We start from the raw sequence: 25,245 nt of genomic DNA, 5'->3' as shown, positions 1-25,245 counted from the left end.
AAAATTCTTTTGTGAATTGTTTTTGCGCTCGCGATTCGCTTTTTTTTTCACCTTGATCCAGAGAAAGCTGGAAGAGGATAGGAATGGAAGAAGTTTTCCATGCTTATAAAATGCTTCGTCTTGGTTTCCAGCTAGTTGTAGCTCATAATGCGGCGTCGGGAACTACTACTGCCATTACTGTCTGCACCTCACACTCTATCAACCCCTAAATCCAAACTAATATATTGCGATTACGCCAAAGTCGTCGTCCTCACGTTCTCCGCCTTCCGATTCAGTGCTGCCAGGACGCGTAGAAGCAGCAAAGGTCGGTATATTTCTCCCACCTGTTCTTCCGCCGTGGCTTCTTCTTCTTCCGCCGACAGTGTCCTTGCATTGCGAGATTGAACTCTTTGTTGATCCGGAATCTGGTTCGCCTGGGTGTCTGGAGATGAATCATTTGGGAAAGGTTGAATCTTGATGAGTTTCTAGGGCAAAAGCTTGAATTTTTTGGAGGGTAATTAGTAATCTGTTCTGAGAGTCTGGATCGGTTGAGAAATTTTACTAAGCCGAAGAATTTTTGCAGATGGTCGGATTTCGTTCGTTATTTTTTTTTCTGGATTATGGGTCGCGCAAATAGGTGTTCATTTTTTTATGGCGGAAATTAGGTTTCTGAAAGGTTTGGAACCTCGTGTGCTCATATTTGCGAATTAATTTGGCTGCATTGGTGTCGTGGAAACGTAAGTAGAAGCAGCTGCATTCTTGGAGATGTAAAGAAGTTTGTTTGACTGCCAAATTTGTATCTTGGATTTGAAAAGTTCTCAGTGATTGAAGCTCTGGGAAATGGTGGCTGTGTTGCTGATGCTCTTGTGAGCTTTCTTTAAGGCGTCAGGTGATTATGAGGGTTATCCTGTGGAAGAAAAAGATGGAAGCTTTTTACTACACATCGCCGCCGCCGCCTCCACTAGATGCCCTATCACCGCCGCCATCTCTTGAAAGCGGGTATTCCATCCCCTCTACTCCACCTTCATCCCCTCCCCTCTCACCACCGACCCATGCTTCACGCCCACCAAGTGCTCTACCGGATGACTATTTTTCACCTCCATCATTGTCAACACCTCCTCCACCGGCAATTGCAGCTCCGCCACCAGCACTGCTTTTGTCACCTCCACCAGCTGTCATTCCTCCTATGACACCAATCTATTATCAGTCACCGCCACCACCGCCGCTGTCTTTTGCCCCACCACCATCTTCGCCACCACCTTCCCATACTAATTCTTCTCCCTTTTCATCTAGAAGCAATGCTACCTCACCAGTATCTTCTAATATGACCCGTAGGAGCCCACCATCACGATTTTTACCTCCACCAGGAATGACGCATCATGTACCATGGAACAATGCCTCCTCAAGAAGCAGCATGAGTACTGCTGCAACTGTTGTTACATTCGCCATTGTTGCTGGTATTGTGATGCTTAGTTTTGTTGGAGCAGCTGTGTGGCTTGTGAAAAAGCGTAAGAAACCACTCCAACCTACCAGTCATGGTGGAGATATCACTATGGCACCATCAGTGTCTACACTTACACCAGGTAAGGTATATTTCCATCTTGCTGATTCATGAATCAGCAATCTCAAATCCAAAATTAGGTATTTATAACTCCTAGATGTATTAGTTTCTTCATTATGGATCAGTATTTGGATCAATAAATAATGTAAATTTTGGCTTCTCTCTTTAGAGGTATACCCTCATGCAAGATCTCCACCATATCCTCTTGTAAGGTATAGTCCTGAAGCAGGCTCTGGAATCCCTTTCTCACTATTGGAGTCGGGGTTAGGACATACAAAATTATGGTTTACACTGGACGAGCTATCAATGATTACAGATAACTTCTCACCTCAGAACCTTTTAGGTGAAGGTGGCTCTGGTTGTGTGTATAAAGGATACTTAATCGATGGAAGAGAAGTGGCTGTGAAGCAGCTTAAAGTTAGCGGCGCACAAGGAGAGCTTCACTTCAGAGCTGAAGTTGACACTATCAGCCGTGCACACCATCGCCATTTGGTTTCTCTTGTGGGATATTGTGTATCAGAGAACGAGAGATTGCTCGTCTATGACTATGTGCCCAATAGAACTCTTTATTACCATCTCCATGGTGAGAAATGATCTTTTTCCTTCTCAGTTAACCTTTTCTCTTTCTTGGGACGACCAAGTTAACTCACACATACTTGAAAGTTGATATGTCAAATTGTATAAGCCATACATATATTCTCATATGGAGCTGCTTTTGCAGCTAAAGGAAGACCAGTAATGCAATGGTCTAAGAGGCTTAAGGTTGCTGCTGGGGCAGCTCGTGGAATAGCATACCTTCATGAGGATTGTAATCTCTAATTTTCTTGTTCCATTCTTTTTCAACTTGAAAAACATACACTGAATCTGAATATTTTGTTAATTTTATTTTCTCGTGTCAGGTCATCCTCGGATAATTCATAGAGATATCAAGTCCTCAAACATTCTATTAGATTATAACTTTGAGGCTAAGGTTACCTACCATATATTTCATTTGGTGGATTGAATGTCTTAACCTTTTCAATTGTAACTGATTTATTCTGATATATTAGGTTTCTGACTTCGGTCTTGCAAGGTCAGCTATGGACGAAAACACACACGTGTCCACACGTGTAATGGGGACTTTTGGGTATGTTCCAGCATGAAATTTTGATATCACCCTACGAGACTGGATATCTTTTGTAGAACATGCTAACCATTTCTTTTGCAGATACTTGGCTCCGGAGTATGCAACAAGTGGAAAGTTAACTGCTAAATCTGATGTATATTCATTTGGGGTGGTTCTTTTGGAACTTATTACCGGACGGAAACCTGTTGATTCATCTCAACCTTTAGGAGATGAATGTCTTGCTGAATGGGTAGGCTTTCTCTAACTACAATCTGGCAATGTTTTCTCTAGCGTCACTAACTGCATTGCATGTTGAATTAAAAAAATAAACCTATGATGTTTGTCGCGATGAAATTACATCCTTTTCAAGTTGTTTTTGCTTTGGTGTGTGTAAAGTTTGTGGGCTGTGATTGAGATGATGGTACTAAAGAGTTGGTTAGATTTTGCATATCAACAGAATTAAAGGAAAAATAACTTGAGAAACTAGGATCTTGTTCATAATGTACTAGTTTATATCACATATCCATTTTTTTCCTTTGTACTTTACATGCTCAAGTATATTAGGTAGAAACTCCCATTGCCTTGCAGAAATCGTTCCTCCAATCCAGACTTCCAATTGCTCTTCCATTTCTTTGCATTCTCTTCATCTCTTTAAGTTTGCCTTTTCTCTTTCATTGTCCTCTAGTTCTTTTGATTAACTCTCATGCATCCCTTTTTAGGGCACTTCAATGGATTGTTCCCACCAAACACATGTGAAAAACAAGTGAGTTTTTATTTTGGTGGCCCTAGCAAAAAAATCAATTGATCAGAGTGGATTATGACAATGTTCTTGGTTCAGTCAACAACACGTAGGTCGCAAAGACATTTTTATCCTCAGTTTCCCTCCCTAGTCTTTGTGATAAACACTGTTAGACTGATGTGTATCTGAGTAATCTCAAAATCTTCATACTCAGCTCGTGTAAATGCAGTGGGTTATGATTCTCCTCTTTATGGCACCAGTCATCATATCGACAAAATTCTGAGATCTTTTAGCTCAGAAAAGTCTATAAGCATGAAAATTTACACAATCACAATCAAGATTCTTGGAGGGTTTCACTTCCAATGTCTGTTCTTTATTCTATGGTCATACCGTTATAGGTTTAGAGTACCTTCTGTGGGCTTCAACGAACCATTAGATGAAGGATTGCAATTGATAATTTGCTATCTTGGATCTCAACAACGGTTTGTGATCATGTTATTCAACAATCTACATCTCAAAACAAACTCAGTCATATATGAACCCTAAGGGTTCATTTAAGCAGGATAAATAGTTAAGGTTATTGTAAGCAAACAGTTATTACCGACACTGAGGTGCAACTTTACACTTGGCCCAAGACTCACCCTTGATAACTTTAGCTGTTGCACTTAAACATTTTTCATCCATATGATGAAGCACTGTGATCTGAAAAGTTCATTTGATATTCGTCAAGATGGAAACTGACTGATATCTCATCTCAGGCTCGGCCATTGCTAATCCAAGCTCTTGAAAATGGAGATTTCAGATGCCTACCAGATCCAAGGCTCGACGGGAACTATGACAACGATGAGATGTTTCAGATCATTGAAGTAGCAGCTGCTTGCATTCGCCATTCTTCTACCATGAGGCCTCGAATGACTCAGGTAAAGTCCAAGCACTACATTCTTCAGCCAAGTGATCTACTTCAGTTCACATAGATCTTCAAATACAAATGCAGCTACACTGTTTCGAAGTAGAACTAACTTTCTTGATCATTATCTCATGGTTTTGTTCAGGTGGTGAGAGCTCTTGATGGCTTAACTGACTTTGACATAAACAATGGTGTACCACCAGGCCAAAGTGACAGCTTTAATTCACCAAAATCTGAAGAAATCAGAATGTTTCAGAGGATGGGATTTGGCAGTGAAGACTACAACAGTGATCATAGTCGAAAGAGTTAAACAGATCGGGGAGCATAGAATTGTAGGCAATTTTTTCTTTTCCCTCAATCATTTTATATACATCAATTAAATTTTTTGATGTAATTACTTCCACAATGTAATCCAGACAGTGAAAATAATCTCACCAATTTTTGAATAAAATCATACATCTTTAGAACTTTTTTTTTGTCCTTCCAAAGTCTTATTTCATCAAAATAGCTCAAGTTTTAACTACTGATTTTTTCAACATTTTTCTATTTTATTGCGAAGATGTTCCTCTTAAATATTAAAAATTTATCAAAATGATTAGAGTTTATTATTATTATTATTATTATTATTATTCTGTTAAATCGTTTAACAGTGATATTTTCCCTTTAAAATTTGTGCTCGGACGGACCAGACCGGACCGGACCGATTTTTGATGCAGCAGCATTCGTACTTATTGGGCAAGAAACAAGCGTATTATTACTTCTGGCGGCCGTTCTCCGTCGACTCGATCGTTCGCTCTCCGCGAAGTCCTCCCTCGCGAACAAGAGTAGAGGGCGACGAAGAAGAGGGTTCGGATCTGCGGGCAGGTGGACGACTATGGGTGAGGAGCAGGATCCACAGCGACTGAAGAGGATCGCTGCGGCGGCGTACGACTACGACATGGATCCCCGATGGGCGGAGTACTGGTCCAATATCTTGATCCCGCCTCACAAGGCCTCTCGATCCGACGTCGTTGACCACTTCAAGCGCAAGTTCTATCAGCGTTTCATCGTGCGTCTCACCTATCTCTTGCTCCTTTTTTTTTTTTTTTGAAAACTTTGTCGGTTCCATTTCTTTTATTTTTGTAAATTGAAGAATTTTTCATTCGAATGATTATAAATTTCCATTTTTCAATAATTTTGAATTTTTGTAATATTTTTCTTTGTTATTCATCTATTACCTTGCTTTTTGTCGTTTTTAGTTTCTCCAAGTTGTTAGTAATGATGAAGGTTTTCCAAGATAGCAATCATGCACACTATGCTTCTGAGTTTTGATAATTTATCAAACTTCATAGGATCCTGAGCTTGTTGTGGAGGCAATGGCTTCAACTAGTGCTTCTAAGTCATCAAGAGCAGCAGAGAGACCTTCAGCACAAACAACAGAGTCATCAAGAGCATCAGAGAGACACTCCTCACAGTCAAGTGCTCAAAATGTGAGGCCACAAAATTCAGGTGGGTCTGGATCCAAAAACATTTTGGTTGCTTATTCTAGGACATATGCTCCCGCACAAATTACATATTTTGACAGATGTTTTTGTTAACCATCCTTTTAGAGAAGGAAAGTTCCTTTAAAACTCATTTTGTTGTGATAGGTTCTAGTGGTGGAGCTGCTGGAACAGCTGCATCAACAGGCAGGAGTGCCAGTTCATTGAGGCTAGATCAACGGTCTATACATTTTTCTCTCGAAGCTTGGGTATAGAGTAAATCTCCTTATGTATATTTAATTTCCTTGTAGTATTTGATTGTTAAGAATTGGTAAGCATCTTTTTAGTTTTTCATGCTGGATTATGGTTTCCTTAATCGTTTATTTTTTTTGGGCTTCATAGTAAGTATCATACCATACCAAGTGGAAAAATTGTTGTTCATTTGAATCTAGGAAGTAGCCTATGTATCATTGGATTTAAATACAGTCCTCTGGTACTAGGGATAGAAATATTTCATATTTGTCCAAGATTATGCCATGCTGATAATTTATTGATAAATTAATATCCTGAATCATTCATAAAATCTTCAATGAATGTTTTTGTTAAATTATTCTTTGCTGATCTACTTTGCTATGCAAATTGGGAAACAATGTTAGTGGTGGAACCTGTGTTGTTCTTTTTCCCATTGACCTGGGTTGATTATGCCAAGTCAATACTGAATTTGGATGTATTTTATTGATTCTTGTTCAAACTAACTTGATTGATCAATTGACCTAGTGACTCAATTGATCAAGGCAGTTAAACTATGTTGACCTGACTAACCATACCTGTCAAATCAAGCATAGGTAGTTGAATGAATCAGTATCAGACTATTAGAAAACTTAAAGTATCATCTGTATAGGATCAGGATGATTGGTGGGATTGTAATTAAAAAGGAAAAATAAAGTACTAATTTCAAAGTTAAATAAACATAGAAAGTTAAAGCAAAGAAAATATCTTATCATATCAAAGAAATACAAATTTCCATATTAATACTGATATCATCAAAACTATGTTATATTATTCAAAAAATTAAATATTAGTCTTCACCGTATTAGTTAGTTTATCAAGTTGATGTTTTTTAAATATATTTGATTGCATTAGTTTATAATTAATATAATCATATTATAATTTGATATTATATTACTGAAATCTTATTAAATAATCATAGACAATATTTTGTAGTTAATGATATTCTTTATTTTATTTATCCTATATTATTTTTAAATCACTAAAACTATCACTGATAGTTTATTTAGTTTACTTAATATTATCGTGAAAATATCATTATTCATATTATTAATAATGTAATATTTTATTCATGAGTTCATGATGATAATGATAAATTGTAAAATTTAGCTTAGATTATTATTTGATAAGTATTAATAATTAAATTGATTAATAACAATATTTATTTAAACTAGTTAGTGATATGTTGATAAATCTGTAGATTTTCTAATTGGTATTAAACTGTAAATGTTTTGATTGATTAATTTTTCCAAGATTTTTTAAATGATAGATCTAAATAAAGTTTATATTAATTCTTAATTAAATCATATTGTTAATTTATCATTTAACTAAATATTTAATATCTATTCTTTAAATAATTTTTAAATAATAATATAACTAATCCCCTAAATTTAATAGTGCTATATATTCTTACCTCGTGTGAAATAACAATTCACGAACACCTCCCTCCTTAGCATTTTCGCTTTCAAAGCCATGCTGCCCTCACCTATCACAAGCTGGAGACCATGCTCTCTGCGTTGCATGGTTTAGCGACATCCTACACTCCTCACACTATCTTCATTGTTGTTATAGTGACGTCCTACACTTACACTATCTTCATTGTTGTTATGCTATAATACGTGTTTTTCTGTCTCCTTCCTTTGGATTTCATACAACTTCGTTTTGAGTCCACCATAAACCATTTGATTTCCATTTAATCTTTTGTTTATGTTTTGCTGTCTGAGAAATCAGACAATCTCGGATCGTCATTGGCCAATTATCCAACTCAGCTTATATAAATCAGAATCGGCTAGAAAAATTTAATCTAGGAAATCAAGTTTTCCTGATTAACACAGTTGACTGGAGTAGTTTTCGACTTGATCAAATTGCTTTGGAGCTATGCCCAAATGTTATTGCGTTATTTTTATTTTATTTTATAATTTAGAATAACTCCACACATCCATAAATTTACAATCATACTTTTACCAGGTCTTAGTGGTTGCTGTGCTTGGGGTGCTGCCAGTTGTACCAAGAAATTTTTCAAACAAGGCATATCGTTTGTCTTTGCTTGGTACTGCATGCTCCTCGGTGTATTCACTATACACTCTCTATGGGGTAAGGTTTGAATAATAGTCATTCATTATTTAAAACTGATTGTGTAGATTTAATTTGTTTCTTGGTGGAACATGGTATTTGCATTTTACAGTTACGCTATATGTATTTTTTAAACTTATTACATATTGTTTTAATAGAAACCAAGGGCATGGAACCTCCCTGCTATCCAAACATGGTTTCAAACTTTGATTGGAGCAAAAGATTTTGTCCATTTAATATATTGTGTTACACTTGTTACAGCTCAGCTACACTTTAAATGTGAGTTATTCTGAGCATGCTAATTGAGCTTCTAAATCCCTGCTACCACATTATGATGCTGTATTACTGATTATTGCTGATGCAAATTTGCCCAACAGTTGCTCTCATCCCTGTATTTTGTTGGTCACTTGAGCACGTGGCAAAATTTCTAAGACGCAACTTTGCACATTCTTCTTTATACAGGTAAGTAAATTCAAGATTGACTTTACCATTTTTATTCTTGTGAACCAAGGATAGCTTTATGCTTCTTAAAATGATCTAAAAGAATACATGTCTACTAGAGGTAGTGATTTGGACTAATGGCCTGCCTCTTCTGAGAATTTAATTCTCAGACCAATATTGACATAGTCTAATGGTGGTGATTTGAGTCTGATCTTATAATCATTTCATAAGTCAGTGGATTTCAGTCCAAGGAGTGTGTGGTGTATTAGTAATGAGTAATGATAGGAGAATAGCTTGCTATAGTTGTTGATGAGCAATTGACAGTTGCTAGAGGTTATCTATTGAATGTTGGGCTGCTTTAACATTTTTCGATGCATGAATTTTCATAACACACTGAAGTTTAGCATGAGTTTGGTTTGTCCTGGACTTTCAAGCATACAATTTTACCTTGTACGTTTTTTGGTGGTAATCAAAATCATGAAGGCCAAAGTTTTATATAAAACTTTTGCATGATGGAAGTGTTTCAAATCAATCACTAAACTAAGATCAAGAGTCTTTTTGAATATAATATTCTATAGAAGTATGGATATATCCAGATATTGTAGCATCTATTGAACCTAAAATTTGTTTGGAATTGCTAAATTAACAAATATCGCTGCAACATTGATACCTTACAGCATGTTAATACAGTTTCTATATTGGTGTAAGATGTATGTTGAGTGTTTGGTCTCCAGACAACACTATACTACATAGCAGTTTCTGTGAAATACCAATGGAATGCATCTGCAACATATATCTAACAATAATCATAAGGTGGCAAGTATTGAGGTAAACATGTTTGAAATAATTATTAGAAAAAAAAATGATTAACCAGGTTGGGTAACGTCGAGCCTGGGGTGACCGGCTCGGCCCCACGGAAGTTTCCCATCGGCCACCAGGGTAAATTGGGAAGCGCTCGCAACGGGCAGCCCAGGAGCCCAGCATCATTTAGTTGAAATAATTATTAGAAAAGCACTTTCAGTAAGAGGTATCATTATTCTAGATCCAATCATCTAGAGTAACTGATATTATTGAAACAAATTAACCCTAAAAGAAACTGAATTAAATAACTAATACAGAACAAACAGGACACAAATCAACCGTTGAGTCTAAAATTGAAGATCAAGATCAGGTAAATTGAGTAGGATAAAATCCTAAACTTATTGAACTTGTACGAACTCAGTTGGCACAATAATAATCACTTGCAGAAATTGTGAAGGTGAATGGACCTATTCCCTTTAAACATGTTCCATATAACCAGCTGCAATCACCTAATAGTAAACTACCCTTCAATTGATTAAGACATCCAGGAGATTTTCTTCCATGGTCAACATTAAGGCTTGATAAAAATTCTAGGCTTGCAGAATTCTTGAGATGAGGATGAAGTGTAACAAATAACTGTAATTTCCACAGATGATGATGATGATGATGAATTATTATTAATAACTCAGCACAGATTTGTTGACTGTTTCACAATCTCATTTGCAGCTATTCTGTTGAAAGCTTTCCCAATGTTTGGTTAATTTTTTTACCGAGAGTTCTATCTTTAATTTCTTATTTTGTAAAAGAATCACAGAAACAAAACATTTTTTGTGCCTTTCAAGATAGTATTGTGAAGCTTTTAGTCATATGGAGTAGTATTACTATTTTTTTCATCATTTTACTAATTTCTCTGTCATTCAAAAGCATGCCTATTTTTTTAATTGTTTTCTTAGAGCAAATTCCATTGCATATTCCTTAAAATTGTCATAATTTATTTCATTTCATGAACAGGAAATACTTGGAGGAACCTTGTGTATGGGTAGAAGCAAATGGAACTACATTGACTATTCTAAGTTCAAATGCTGAGATTGGATTGGGCTTTCTTCTAATTTTATCTTTATTCTCGTTAGTCTATACACTATATTCATTTTTTTTTCTTCTCTCTGTTTTGCTCTTGTTAAATCCTACCCACATTGTTACTAATTTTGCTTGATTCAGGTGGCAACGCAACATAATTCAGACATTCATATACTGGCAGGTTAGTTCTGCTGGGCACAAACATTCATACATAGACTTTATGTTTACAATAATTATTTTTACCATTTACTTGCTTAGAGTTGAATGGAATAAGATCCAGTATCCACCACAAATAGTTGGGATTAAAAGAACCTTACATCAAAACAATTAAGTCCACTACTGGAGTTTGTGGCCATTTTGTTCAAGGAATTTGCCTTAGGACAACTGACATTTTATCGACACTCCTGTTAGTATCTTCTATATTCCAATTTGGGTTGACAAGTAGACAGATAACCAATGGTTCAGCATAACCATAATCATTTATTTCTGGCCAGCTGTTAGGTTCTAGTGAGGCGACTCTGAAATAGGCATATTAGATTAGGTGCAAATCATTTATTTCTGACAGCTATTCCCTGCCATTTCACTCTTCTAATATAATTAGCAAATGGCTAAGCAGTGAGACATTCTTTCCTTGAATGCAAGCTGTTCTGGCAAGCTAGGGATATAGCTAAAATTCAATTTGAACATGATAGCTCTTTATCCAATCGTGGAAGGCTGGTCAATCGATTCATGCCTATGGGTATTTTAAGGATGAGAATAAAAATCTTAAGCAGTAGAATAACTTCAAATGCTAAAAACCCAATAAGGATTAACACTAATGACGTTGCAGTAAGCATGGATATCAGATCTCAGTTTGGTTGATATCAAATAATAAAGGCAAGTCCACTTAATCATACATATTATGACGAATTATTTCAAATAACTATGTATTTAAAACAAGTACACGAAAATATGAGAGAATACCTTGTAATTAGTCAGTAATTTTGATTAAGTTGATAGAATTGTAAATTCAGCATTTTGATTCATTCAAATTTGGATCTGATGGTGAATATCTTGATCCAAATTCTGAGAGTTAAGATGCCCTCTGATGTGATCCATGTGGAACTGACAAATTTCATCCATTTTTTGTTTTTCTGCTTGAACTTCTCCAGACATTTAAGAATTTAGACTAATCCCTCTGAATTGCAACATTCCCGGTTAGAGTTCTTAGACTATCTTTTGCATTCTATCTGTTACTAATCCTCTCTCTGCTGTTGATACAGCTACTGAAGCTCATGTACCATGTTCCTGCTACTTCTGGTTATCACCAAAGCGTGTGGGCCAGGATTGGTCGTACTGTGAATCCGTATATCTATCGTTATGCACCCTTCTTAAACAGCCCCATATCTGCAGTTCAAAGATGGTGGTTCAGATAGAAGGGGGGAAAAAGATAAAAGAACCAGGAAAGTGAAGCTGTCTCTGGATTTTGGTAAGTCGATCTTTTGGTGAGATAGCCCAAACATTTCAGTGTTTTTGCGGTGGACAGTAGTCATTTAATGCTAGGGAAATCACTTTCGGGTAAGACGTAGCTACCTGTGGACAATTTATGGTAGGCAATCTTCTTTCCTTAATCTTAATTTTGCCCATGTGATCTATGGAAGAAAATGTTATTGTCATCAGCCGAATGTTCATTCTAGTTCTGAGCACATTCAACAAAAGGTCCATTTGATTTCGCTTTGTTTTTTTTCCTCTTTTCTTTTTCTTAGTCTTCTACAATAATGCCATTAGGATGTGTTCAAGCAGTGGAAATATGTTATTGGAAAAAAAACAAAAAATTAAAATAAAATGTATATATATATATGAATTATATATACTTTCTAAATATTTTTTTATTATATATTTAAAGTGTGTATGGCGAGCTTTGCATGCAGGTCATGCTCGGCTTGAGCCTATGTTGGGCTCAGTCGCATTGGATTCACTAGACTTGTATAATAACATTTTTACATATATACGATCATCCAGTACAAGCATTCACTTGATATATCAGTTAGCGATTGGTTATAAAGTGATTTACCATTTTTATATAATTTAAAGACGGATTACGAGAAATTGTCAAAGTGAGCACAATCACTTTTAACTACAAAAAATGAATAGAAATACACCTAGCTATAGATTACAAACAACATTCTCAAAGTGGATCTGGTACTAAGCGAAAGGAGTTTCCTTGGAGCCGGCAGCAGAGGCTTGTTTTGCTTCCAGACTTAGAGCATTTATTTGGTTGTGACGTGGATACCAATGAAAGAGCTCTCTCCTTGTTGATTTTGAGGAAGCGCTTCTTCATTTTTTTTTTTAATTTATTTTATTAAATATTTTTGTATTTCTATTTAAAGAAATAAAATATTAAAATATCAAAAACAAAATTGATGAGAAATATGAAGGAAAGAATATTATAAAAATTTAATTATATAGAATATAAAATATAAATGAGAGATGAGAAATATATAATAAAATTGTGAGATGTATGAAGTTGTTGAAAGATTTTTTTGATAGTGAAAAAATATGTAATGTTTTTTACTTTTTCATAGAGTAAGGATATGATAACAAAAGAGTTAAGATAGAGATTCTACGATTGTGAATACTCTTACCGTTGTGCTCCGTCTTTAGTTGTAGCTGGTCGGAGTGGAGAGGGCATCATGTGAGGTGGCATGGTGTGTTTCAGTCTCACTAAAATCTGACGCATTCGAGCGAGGTCAGTGGGTTTGCCAGGCTTGGGTCTCTGAATGACTATGATGGAGGGTTGCTTCTCCTGCTCTGTCTTCCCTTTCTTCCTCTCGATATTTGCTATCTCACGGGGGATCAGCTCCGAAATCGCTTATTGCTTGTCCGCGTTGGCGTGGACGCTCACCTGGTTGGCTAAGAAAAGCTGACTACTCATCTCCTTTTCCTTCTTTTCTTTCTCCTCGAGAAGAAAGGCATTTTGGCTGCATGGAATTCATTAGACAATTTGATCAATTTTCTCCAGCAAATTAAACGTGGAGGTGCATGTAGTAGAGGAAAAGATGTGGCGGCAACAAATCAATAGGCTTTTGTTTATGCGAAAAACGGATATCAAATCATAATATATTTGTTGGAAGTAAACCCGTTATAATCTGTGTGATCGTCTTAGAAGTTTTTTCACACTTCTGAGTGTATATCAGAGTCACAAGAATTTACAATCAAGTAGATTGAGTAGATAATCTCAAACTGTCGATTCTAGCGAGCCGAGCCACGCGCAGAGTAGATGAGTCGCGGACACCGTGAGTTGTCGAGCGGCATCACGTTGCTGCTGAGAGTTGCTAACAAGATATTGAGAGCTGCAACACGAACTCAGAGTGGATGCCGAGTCTAGCAGAGCGTTGTCTCCTTAAAACAGATTCGGCCCCTCCGCGGTGCTCAGAGGATTAGGTGGACGTCTGTTTCCCAGGATAAAACGGTAAGATTACGAGCACAACCGAGCACTGGTTGTCGTGACGATCTGAACTAGATCCGAAAACTATCACTATTTCTATTGAGCAAAAGAAGTGCACAACAGAAGGGAAAGAAACATGAGGATTCAAGGAGGACAAAGCTCACAGATCACTTGAGTTTTTTTTCTCTTTTTTTTTCTGCTCTTGCTTCAATCCTCTCAAGGTCTTATATAGACCTCTGTTGGCCTCTGCTCTGCTTGCAAGCTTGCCAACAAGCAAGAAGCAAGCCACAACGTGGCTTGCATGCAAGTTGTGGCTTGCTTGCAAGCTTGCCACATGTTGTGGCTTGCTTGCAAGCTTGCCACGTGGCGTGCAGGCAAGTTGACGATTTTCCTTGTCTTGTATACTAGTCAACAAGTCGTCTGACTGATGTTACAAAGAATGGGGTTCAAAAAAAATCCCCTCGGGTTGATGTCATCCGGGTCCTGGATTCTCACCCTCTTTGTTCCGAATCAGCCGGAAGACTTCACTTTCTTTGTGGGATTGAAACCCACACGTCATATTTCCATTCAAGTTTTTCCAACAATCCTCCACATGAATGGAAACAAGAATGTGTGATAGTCTTCGACAGTTGAGTCGAGGATAGGATAGGTAGGTGTTATCCTTTGAACCTTCCCTTGTAAACTTTGTTTGCTCACTGACTGATTAGTAGACGTGAGGTCTTTGAATTGTTCGGTCGTTGGTGTAAGCATGGATAGAGGTGTACCCACGACTCTCCCTGATATAGCTCAGGTCTTATGAGTGCGTTCGTTCTTGGCCATGAACACGCCTGATTCTGTGAGAAGTTCTAAGAATTGTGCCTTCAATTCTTTTCGAAGTGGTCTCACTTCTTTCGTACATAGGTGATCCCTCAAGAGTTACACTTTACTCTTCTTGATCATTAAAAGCCTATTGGCTTACCCTGGTCTGGTCACTGTTTCATTGGGCTACCCACAATATGTCTAGTCAGTGCAGATTAGTTGGCCCTTTGAACCTAGTTCTTGGGATCTCCAGTAAGCATAGGTTGGGTGTCCTTTGCACTGATTGCTGACAACGACATCAAGCTCATTCCCTGTGATGAGCTTGCAACTAACTCTCGATTTAACCCCTTGGTTAGCGGATCCGCTAAGTTATCCTTTGACTTCACATAGTCAACAGTGATGACACCAGTTGAGAGTAGTTGTCTAATGGTATTATGTCTACGACGTATATATCTAGACTTACCATTATACAGATGGCTCTGTGCCCGACCGATTGCTGATCGACTATCGCAATGTATGCAAATCGCTGGCATAGGTTTTAGCCAATGTGGAATATCTTCTAAGAATTGTCGTAGTCATTCAGCCTCTTCACCATTGATCCGGTAGTAAGAGTGGGCCCCCCCCTTTCTTGCAAAGTCAACGCCAAGGGGAAGTCACCGGAACAGCCGCCCACCCAGAGGAGAGTGTGGTCCGACCGGACGGACGGCCGTAGACGGCCGGTCCGATTGGACTGTCGGCCGGCCGATGGAATCGAGTACCCGGAGGGGTCCGGCCGGCTCGCACTTATAGTTGGGAGGCACCCTGTCAAATCGGGGTTCCGACGCTCAGTTAAAAAGGTCATGGACCGAGCTGACCTTTTGACCGACCGCAGTCATAAAGCACCCCTGTTTGTTAGTCTCCACAAAGCACAAGTAAACCACTGCGGATGTCCGGTCGGATGTTTAGGTATCTGTCCGCTCGGACTACAAGTTTGGAGCAAAGGAAAAGGCCAAAGGATTTCTTTCTTTGACAACCTGTAGGTTTCACGTGTGTGCCATGCTCCAAATCTTGTGACAGGGGATTCGCTGTCCCATCGAGGGCATGCTTTGGCTGTGATATGGGTCGGTAAACTTTCGCAGCGTACCTAGGAAAGACGGTAAGCTTTCGGATAGCGTACCTAGGATAGGGAGAGGACACTTATGCACCTTGGTACGCGTGGCCTTTCATCACTCTATATAAAGAACCTCGGGTTTCATCGATAGAAGATCTTGGGTACGTACTCTGAGACTTTGGGAGCCACCTTGTTCATCGTAATTTACGACTTGGGCCGGAGGGTCGTCGGGAACCCCTTCGGCCCGACTTCTGTGCAGGTTAGCCGGAGTATCGCGCCACCGGTCGGATATCTACATCAGCGAGGGGGGCCACGTGCCCGTGCATGATTTCGGTTGAGCAGGATCAAATTGGCGCGTCTGTGGGAGCACTGCATTCGAACAAGAGCAATGGATGAGGTGGACGACACACGGTGGCGCTTTCAGCGAAGAACTCGAAGCTCGGTCGAGATGAGGGCTGCCAAACTAGTGGAGCAAAGACAAAAACATCAGCCGAGCGGCCAGAGCAACATGCTGCGTCGGTGGGAGCGAAGCACCTCCGATGCGCATTCCATCGGGCCTTATTTCGTACCGAGCCGCACCACTCGAAGATAGGAGCTCTTCTTGAGCAAATTCAAGGCGGGATGATGAGAAAAGGAAAAGCTCCCAGCGGACTCATCTCCGGCGGATCAATCGCCAATTCTCGGAGGCTATTCTACGAGACCCTCTACCCAAGCACTACGTGCCTCCAACGATCGGCGAGTACAATGGAGCAACGGACCCGGATGATCATCTGGTAAGTTTGATAATGACCACGCTCATCAATACAGATGGGTGAAGTGCCAAGTCTTTCTTACCACTCTCTCGGGATCTGCTCAGCGGTGGTTCCGGAGGTTGCTTGACGGATCCATCACTAGCTTCAAGGAATTCCGAGCGGTCTTTCTCCACCACTTCGCCAGTGGTCGGCGTTATCAAAAGACAAGTGTCGACTATTCGCCATCAAAAGGAGAGAATCGCTTGAGGTTATATTGCGATTCAACCAAGTGGCGATGGATATTCCCACGGCCACCTCGGACGATGATGAATGCCTTCACGCAAGGCCTTGTGGATGGGGACTTCTTCCGTTCGCTCATCAGGCCCCGAGATTATGATCACATGCTACATCGGGCCAACGAATATAAGCGTGGAAGAAGCGCAAGCTTGGAAAAACCCGGTAGGTACCTGTTCATGCCGCGGGCGAAGCCCCGCTCGGTACCGGACCGAGGCCGGGCCATTCGATCCCCGCCGGATCGCGTACAAGTAGGCTGCGCTCGGTCAAAGCCAAAGAAGAGGTGGACCCCTATGTTCGCACCTTCCACGACGGTCGCACAACACGAGGGATTGCCAAGTCTTCCCTTTGTCCAATCTGTTCGGGAAAGCGAGCCATCGCCTCCCATCGGCAGAGACGTGGGACTCATGGCTGGCGGACCCGCACCGACATCAGCCGACACCGATCGGCACGATCTCAAGGCAGGAGAATCGCGGCGTCGAGCGGTCACGACCGTCCGCTCGGAGGAGGAAAATAGGAGCAATACTTCCCGGCGAGATCAGCGTTATTCTTTGGTGGGCGGCCGGAGGAGATTCCAAGAGCCGAGAAAGCGGGCGTCCGCATGCGATCCGCGGTCGATTTGTAGCCAGAGCGGGCAAGTGGACGGAAATCACTTTGGACCGGGAACTTAGAGGTAGAAGTGCCCCTGACGGCCTTGGCTCATTAAAGCGTAGTAAATTACACCATTCACGCATTTGTTGACCGGGAGCTCGGTCAACATCATATTCAAGAAGGCGTTTGATCAGTTGTAAATTGACGGATGCAGCCAATGACGACCCGCTCTACGGGTTTCTGAACGAAGTTCAGCGGTCGGACGGATCATTGGCTACCTCCCGGAGAGGAGCCGCTCGGGAGGACCGACAATAAACTTCGTGGTGGTCGACTCTCCTCGTCCTACAACGTCATTTTGGGACGCGCTCGGCGAATTCCGGCGGTTGTCTCAACCTTCCACCGAAGATAAAATTCCGTGGAGGATAAAGTAGGAGAAATCGTGGAGATCATGGCGGCTCGATGCTATAGAGATGATCCGAAGCTTTGTTCCGCTCGGAAGGCGCCGAATCGAGGTACCGCCATAGAGAAACCTCCTGCTTTTATGATGAAAAGGAGGAAGTTCATATCCATCCGAGCCCGATCGGAGGCCACGACTTTTATCGCCTCGGATCCGGAAGGAGAGGCTGATCCAATGCCTCAACGAAATCATGATGTCTTCGTGGACAACACATGAGTTGCCGAATTTCACGAGCCTAACGCATGAGTTGCATGTCCGACAGGCCTCGGCGGTGAAGCGAGGAGGAAAAGAGATTTGATCAGCGGCGAATGTCATCATCCGGTGATAGAATAACCCGGGCCGGCCATCTGCGAGTGAGTTCGTTGGTGGGCCAGCGTGGTATTGGTCTCAGCCGGGCGGCAAGTGGAGAGTTTGCATCGACTTGGGACTTAAACAAAGCATGCCCCAAAGATTTTATCCTTTGCCCGGATAGATCAATTTGGTGGACTCTACGGATTGTGAATTAATTGCATGCTCGGCCTACCGGGGCTATCACAGTACAGCTCGCCGTGAAGATCGGAAAAGGTTAGCCGTATTGCCGACGCACATTATTGCTACAATGTGATGCCGTTCGGATTGAAGAATGCCGGGCCACCTATCAACGCTTGATGAACAAAGTGTTCAGGGAGCAGGCGGAATCTGGAAGTTTATGTGGGCGACATTCTTATCAAATCCTTCCGAGCGGCCGATCTCTTCAAGGACATGGAAGAAACCTTTCAAGCGCTACGCAGATATGGAGTCAACCCTCGAAATGCTTGTTCGGAGCAAAGGGGGCGTTTCTTGGGATATATAGTGACCGAGCGGGAATTGAAGCCAATCTAGCAAGGTGAAGCTCTGCAAGACATCGCCTCCCGAAATACAAGGAAGTGCAGCAGTTAACAGGTCGGATACGCTTCTTTGTCGATTCATCTCAAAACCATGACGGAGCCTACCATTCTTCAAGATCCTGCAGGCTACGAGTTCCAGTGGGATGAGGAATGTGACCGCGTTCGAAGAATTGAAAACATATCTGAATTCTCTACCCCAAGCCGATCGGAGGTGAGTCACTTTATCATGTCGTCAATCGAGTACGCATCTTGAGGCTCGGCACTTATGAGGCGGCGTGTGTGTATTTTCTAAGCCACATTTAAAGATCTGAATCTCGTTACGGGCTCGAGAAGTTGGCCTTTGTTTTGATTCTAGCCGCTCGGCCGACCATATTTCTTGGCTCACACCATCATTGTCCGGACAAACAGTCCACTAGGAAGAGTCTGTTAAATCCGAGCGTCCGGACGGCTCATCAAGTGGACGGCAGAACTAAGTGAATTTGACATCCAATACCGGCCCGCTCAGTAAGCGCAATCCTTGGTGATTTTGTGACCGAAGTCTGAGGCGAGCCGAAGCTCTGTGGAGGATATATGGATGGGTCTTCACTCGACTCGGAAGTGGGATTGGAATATTCTGATCTCACCGCAAGAAGAAAAGATGCACTATCCTGTCTGGGTGGACTACAAAGCCACCAACAATGAAGCGAGTATGAGGCCCTCATGGGATTACAGGCGGCCACGGCATGTGGGAGCCGGTCGGGTGACTCTCTATTGATTCACAGTTGGCCGCAACTTTGGTACCTTTGAAATCAAGCGTTGAAGCTTAGCTCTGAAAGCCTTTGAAAAACTCAAAGCTACTTTCCGAGAGGTCCTTATTCAAAAGATTCCCGAGCGGAGAACCAGGCAGCCGATGAGTTAGCCAAACTAGCAAGTTCTATAACGCCGATCGCCATTCAACGAATTGAAAAAGTACTGTTGGTGGCGCACGTCGACCGGATGGAAGGCCTCACATTTCCAAGCGACTGGAGGACACCCATCATAGAGTTCCTCCGTTCAGGAGCCACACCGGCCGGTCGGGATGAAGCCCAGCTGCTCAGGAGGAGGGCCGGTCGATTCACCCTCATCGGCGATCAGCTCAGAAGGCTTTCTCTCGCCCTGTTGAAGTGTGTGAGCTCGGAGACGCAAATACATCCTCCAAGAGGTACATCAAGGATCGTGCGGGGACAGGCGGAAGATCACTAGCCAAGAAGATTTTGCTAATGGATACTTTTGCCGAGCCTTACAAATAGACGTCGCCCGGACGGTATCTACTTGCCTTTCATGCGGAGTATCAGCGTCTCCACCGTGGCGAGAAGAGATGAAGGCATCAACCGTCTCATGTCCGTTCGATCAATGGGAATGGATATTGTGGGTCCGTTCCTATGGCGGGCAGAGGAAATTTTTGCTAGTGGCGGTCGATTATTTCTCCAAGTGGGTGGAGGCCACTAGTCAGGATCACCGAGCAAATGGTCAAGAAATTCATCTAGCAACATATCATCCAGTGGTTCGGTATCCCTCGCGATTGGTTTCGGCGACAATTCCAGGAAGGTCTTTGGAAGATTGGTGCAAAGCTACGATCGAGCAACACTTCACGTCTGTGGCTTACCCCAAAGCAGCGTCGGCCGAATAGCAGCGGGAAATTCTCAGTGACAGCTCGGCTCGACCACGTGGGAGGAAGTTGGCGGGATGAAGTGCCGGGCGTTTATGGGCCATCCGACGGCCAAAGAAGGGACGAAGTCACGGTTCCATTTGGTATCTGGGGTGAGCGGCCGGTTCATTCGATCGAGTCGGCGTCCGCGCGGATCGATGTTATGATGAAGAAACGTGAGCGGAGAAACATGGGCGATTTGGTCGATGAAGGCGTGCCAAGGCATCCGTTCGGTGATGGCCTATCGTCAGCGAATGAAGCAAAACTACAACCGACGCGTCATTCCCGGATCATTCGGTGGCGACACAGTGCGGAAGAAAGTCAAGCCGTCGGCGGCGTCGGCAAGCTTGAAGCTCAGTGGGCCCCTTCAAAATCATCGAAAGCTCCGCTCGGGCAGTATTATTTGGAGGATGAGGACGGTAGGGAGCTAGATAGGCCGTGGGCGCGAACCACCTTACCAGGCGGGGTGAAAGGTGTGCCAATGTAAATCATCCTGTGTACATTTTCGATTGATTCTGGAAATGCAGAAATGAAAAGTCAAGAGCGAATATAAGGCATTATCATCGAGACGAGGCTGGCGCCGCTCGAGGGATAAATGGGTCGAGCCAGGCGCTCGGGGAAGGCCCGTCTGTTCGACGGAGCAACTTATTCGAGCAAAATGCTGAGTAGACCACAGGCCGTTCGGCATGAATCGTTCTCCAAGTTGGGTGAAGGTGTGCTAAATATAAACTTATATACCTTTGGGTGCGCTATGTACTTGCGATGCGGAGTAGAAGATGAAAGCAGGGTATCCTCTGAAAGGAAGGCCAGGTTGTTCGGGCACAGTAGGAGTTAGCCTTAAGGTCGTCTAGCCCAGACGTTAAACGTAGAGGCGGCCGGCGGCTATAAATATCGACGAGCTCCGTCGTTAAAGATCGAGGGCCGCGCCGATCGGAATATCCGACGAGCTCAGTCGTTAAAAATCGAGAGGCGAGCGTCATAAATAATCGGCGGACGAACCGACGAGCTCCGTTAAAGATCGAGAGCCGCCGGCCCGCTATAAATATCCGCGCCCGCGAGCTCGTCGTTAAAATCGAGAGGCAGTGAGCTGCATATAAATAATCGGCGGACGAACCGGCGAGCTCCGTCGTTAAAGATCGAGACCCGCGGTTCGCTATAAATATCGCGGCCGAGCGAGCTCAATCGTTAAAATCGAGGCGAGCTATAAATAATCCGGCGGACGAAGCGAGCTCCGTCGTTAAAGATCGAGAGTCGCGCCGTCCGGCTATAAATATCCGCGCCGACAAACTCCGATGTTAAAAATCGAGAGCTATAAATAATCGGACGAGGCCAAGAGCTCCGTCGTTAAAGATCGAAGGCGCGCCGGTCATAAATATCCGCACCGAGCGAGCTCGTTGTTAAAAATCGAAGGCGGCGTCATAAATAATCGAGCGGACGAACCGGCGAGCTCGTCGTTAAAATCGAGAGCGGGCGTTATAAATAATCCGGCGGACGAACAACGAGCTCCGTCGTTAAAAATAGAGAGCGAGGCGAGTCTATAAATAATCCGGTATATCGTCAACACGCAATTATCCGTATTCTCTGAAGGTCGAATGAGCGCTAATTTCCGCTCCGGACTCGAGGTATAAAGTTCGGATCGACATAACAAGCGATTACGCTGGCAACACGATGATATTCGGCCGAACGGAAGAGCTGGGGAAAACACTTGCAAGAATGCACCTCGAATGCCCAAGGTATGATGTGATAGAAGACGAGCGGACAGTACAAGTGTTAGCAAGGGAACAGTGCAAAAAGATAGAGTACACGAAAGGAAAGCTTTTCATTAAAATTAAAACCTTAGGCCGAGTGACCTAAGTACAAAAAGGTTCATGTTCAGCCGAGCGGCGAAATTACAAGAATTACTCGATGTAGTCGTAGAGGTCCCTCGGAATGTTGCTCAGGAGCTCCACCTGATCGCCGGCCGGAATATTGGTGGACTCCGGAAGAAGGCCCTTCGACTTCAGATAGGTCATAGTGGCCGTAATGGCCAAGTCGAAAGCCGAGTACATCCGCTCGCAAATTTTCTCCGAGAACTCGGGCGATCGGATGTGGCTTTGTCGGAGAGCGGCGACTCGGCTCGGCTCGGCATCCTGGTATTCTTTGAAGGTTGCCTGGGAGCTTGTGAGGGCCTCATTCAGACGTTCAATCTTCTCCGCATCGGCCGAGCGGCCTGCCTTCTCCCGATCGAGCTGCTCCGTCAGCTCCTTTATCTTCAACTCCAGGCCCCGGGCCTCCACGTTTTTCTTCTCCAGATCGGAGATGGCTGTGTTCTTCCGAGTGGTGGCCAGAGTTATCTTTGTGTCAAGCGACTTGACCTGTCGCTCGGACTCGGCTAGGGCGTGGGCCTGGTCAGCTGTTTTCTTCTGCTCAGCAGCTAGTAGAGTTTGAGCCCTCTTCAGCTCTTTTTGCAGCTCGGAGTAGGATGGACCTTGGGAGCCGCTCGGACCGCCTGCCGCCCGCAGTTGTCTTATCTCCTCGTCCGCCATAGCCAAGCGGCTGGAAACTGCTATCTCTTCCACCCATCTCTGCAGCAAGAAGGGCCGGTTGTTAAAAGCCGAGCTGAAATATTTAGGCAAAACTTGAAAAAACAACAAATGGAAGTAAACCATTTGAGATGGTGAAGGCGGCAGGCGGCCCGAGCGGCTCCCAAGGTCCATCCTACTCCGAGCTGCAAAAAGAGCTGAAGAGGGCTCAAACTCTACTAGCTGCTGAGCAGAAGAAAACAGCTGACCAGGCCCACGCCCTAGCCGAGTCCGAGCGACAGGTCAAGTCGCTTGACACAAAGATAACTCTGGCCACCACTCGGAAGAACACAGCCATCTCCGATCTGGAGAAGAAAAACGTGGAGGCCCGGGGCCTGGAGTTGAAGATAAAGGAGCTGACGGAGCAGCTCGATCGGGAGAAGGCAGGACGCTCGGCCGATGCGGAGAAGATTGAACGTCTGAATGAGGCCCTCACAAGCTCCCAGGCAACCTTCAAAGAATACCAGGATGCCGAGCCGAGCCGAGTCGCCGCTCTCCGACAAAGCCACATCCGATCGCCCGAGTTCTCGGAGAAAATTTGCGAGCGGATGTACTCGACTTTCGACTTGGCCATTACGGCCACTATGACCTATCTGAAGTCGAAGGGCCTTCTTCCGGAGTCCACCAATATTCCGGCCGGCGATCAGGTGGAGCTCCTGAGCAACATTCCGAGGGACCTCTACGACTACATCGAGTAATTCTTGTAATTTCGCCGCTCGGCTGAACATGAACCTTTTTGTACTTAGGTCACTCGGCCTAAGGTTTTAATTTTAATGAAATGCTTTCCTTTCGTGTACTCTATCTTTTTGCACTGTTCCCTTGCTAACACTTGTACTGTCCGCTCGTCTTCTATCACATCATACCTTGGGCATTCGAGGTGCATTCTTGCAAGTGTTTTCCCCAGCTCTTCCGTTCGGCCGAATATCATTCTGTGTTGCTAGCCAGAATCGCTTATAAGCCGATCCGAACCTCGAGTCCGAGCGGAAATTAGCGTCCGGTCGGACTCGGAGAATACGGATAATTGCAGTGTTGACGATATACCGCTCGGATTATTTATGAGCCGCTGTCTCTCTATTTTAACGACGGCTCGTCGGTTGTCGCTTCGGATTATTTATAGGCCAGGCTGCCTCTCGATTTTTAACGGAGCTCATCGGTTCGTCAGCCGGATTATTTATAGGCCGGCTCGCCTTTTGATTTTTAACGACGGAGCTCACGTCGGCGCGGATATTTATAGCCGGACGGCGCGGCTCTCGATCTTTAACGACGGAGCTCGTCGGTTCGTCACTCGGATTATCTATGAGCGTCGCTCGTCTCGATTTTAACGACGGGCTAGCGCGGCGCGGATATTTATAGCGACGACGCGGGCTCGATCTTTAACGACGAGCTCATCGGTTCGTCCGCCGGATTATTTATGACGGCTCGTCTCTCGATTTTTAACCCGGAGCTCGTCGGCGATATTTATAGCCGAACGGCGCGGCTCGATCTTTAACGAGCTCGTGGTTCGTCCGCTTCGGATTATTATGAGCGCCAGCTCGTCTCTCGATTTTTAACGACGGAGCTCGTCGGTAGCGGATATTTATAGCCAGGACGGTGCTCGATCTTTAACGACTCGTCGGTTCGTCACTTGATTATTTATAGGCCGGGCTGTCTCGATTTTAACGGCGGGCCGTGGCGGATATTTATAGCCAGGACGGCTGTCTCGATCTTTAACAGCGGAGCTCGTCGCGCGAATATTTATAGCCGGGACGCGGTTACCTGGTTTAACGTCTGGATGGCCTTTAAGGCTAACTCCTTACCAAGTCGAGCGACCTTGGCCTTCCTTTCAGCAGAGGATACCCAGTGCTTTCATCTTTCTACTTCAGCATCGCAAGTACATAGGCGACCCAAAGGTATATAAGTTTATATTTAGCACACCTTTCACCTAACTTGGAGTCTACTTCGTCGGGCATTTTGGCTCGAATAAGTTGCCTCCGTCCGAGCAAACGGGCCTTCGATCCCTCGAGCTGGCTCGACCCATTTACTCAAAGGCGGCGCGAGCCTTCGTTCTTCGATGATAATGCCTATATTCGCTCTTGACTTTTCATTTCGCATTTCCGATAATCAATCGAAAATGTACAGGGATGATTTACACACCTTTCACCCTTGGGTAAGGTGGAGGTGGTTCGCTCCTACCTATCTAGCTCCCTACCGTCCTCATCCTCCAAATAATGTGCGGCCGAGCTTTCGATGATTTTGAAGGACTTGCCCAGAGCTTCAAGCTTCTTGGCTCAAATGAAGCGACTTGACTTTCTTCGGACGGTCGCCTACGGAATGATGGGGAATGACGCGTCGGT

The 25,245-nt window shown here is 43.2% G+C and overlaps 2 protein-coding genes across 3 annotated transcripts; both read left to right on the top strand.

Moving 5' to 3' along the window:
- Positions 1-57: 57 nt before the first annotated feature.
- On the top strand, positions 58-5,117 carry LOC122002221 (proline-rich receptor-like protein kinase PERK8). 2 transcript variants are annotated; one of them, XM_042557325.1, is made up of 9 exons: positions 58-1,562; positions 1,710-2,123; positions 2,262-2,348; positions 2,440-2,510; positions 2,590-2,666; positions 2,748-2,895; positions 4,143-4,304; positions 4,437-4,623; positions 4,981-5,117. In XM_042557325.1, exons 1-8 carry the CDS (start codon positions 875-877, stop codon positions 4,599-4,601), a joined length of 1,812 nt encoding a protein of 603 aa, XP_042413259.1. In that variant the 5' UTR covers positions 58-874; the 3' UTR covers positions 4,602-4,623; positions 4,981-5,117. The 2 variants fall into 2 exon arrangements, with proteins under 2 accessions (XP_042413259.1, XP_042413258.1); XM_042557324.1 differs by lacking the exon at positions 4,981-5,117 and having other exon boundaries at positions 4,437-4,749.
- LOC122002222 lies at positions 5,022-11,851 on the top strand. Its single transcript, XM_042557326.1, has 9 exons — positions 5,022-5,339; positions 5,623-5,779; positions 5,920-6,020; positions 8,008-8,133; positions 8,271-8,391; positions 8,490-8,574; positions 10,366-10,479; positions 10,573-10,612; positions 11,694-11,851. The coding sequence occupies exons 1-9, from the start codon at positions 5,166-5,168 to the stop codon at positions 11,844-11,846; spliced, it is 1,071 nt and encodes a 356-aa protein (XP_042413260.1). The 5' UTR covers positions 5,022-5,165; the 3' UTR covers positions 11,847-11,851.
- Positions 11,852-25,245: the final 13,394 nt, after the last annotated feature.

This window comes from Zingiber officinale, chromosome 7A (assembly GCF_018446385.1).
Source record: "Zingiber officinale cultivar Zhangliang chromosome 7A, Zo_v1.1, whole genome shotgun sequence".
NCBI classification, from domain to species: domain Eukaryota; kingdom Viridiplantae; phylum Streptophyta; class Magnoliopsida; order Zingiberales; family Zingiberaceae; genus Zingiber; species Zingiber officinale.
The sequence above is the reverse complement of the archived record's forward strand: the minus strand, read 5'-3'. Positions and strand labels throughout refer to the sequence as shown.

Bases quoted from the DNA above. Each gene is read 5' to 3' on its own strand.
- LOC122002221 (XM_042557325.1), top strand. From the start codon at position 875: ATGAGGGTTATCCTGTGGAAGAAAAAGATGGAAGCTTTTTACTACACA. The intron at 2,124-2,261 runs GTGAGAAATGAT...CTGCTTTTGCAG, and splicing joins TCTTTATTACCATCTCCATG to CTAAAGGAAGACCAGTAATG. The intron at 2,511-2,589 runs GTTACCTACCAT...CTGATATATTAG, and splicing joins ATTATAACTTTGAGGCTAAG to GTTTCTGACTTCGGTCTTGC.
- LOC122002222 (XM_042557326.1), top strand. From the start codon at position 5,166: ATGGGTGAGGAGCAGGATCCACAGCGACTGAAGAGGATCGCTGCGGCG. The intron at 8,575-10,365 runs GTAAGTAAATTC...TTTCATGAACAG, and splicing joins GCACATTCTTCTTTATACAG to GAAATACTTGGAGGAACCTT. The intron at 10,613-11,693 runs GTTAGTTCTGCT...CTGTTGATACAG, and splicing joins AGACATTCATATACTGGCAG to CTACTGAAGCTCATGTACCA.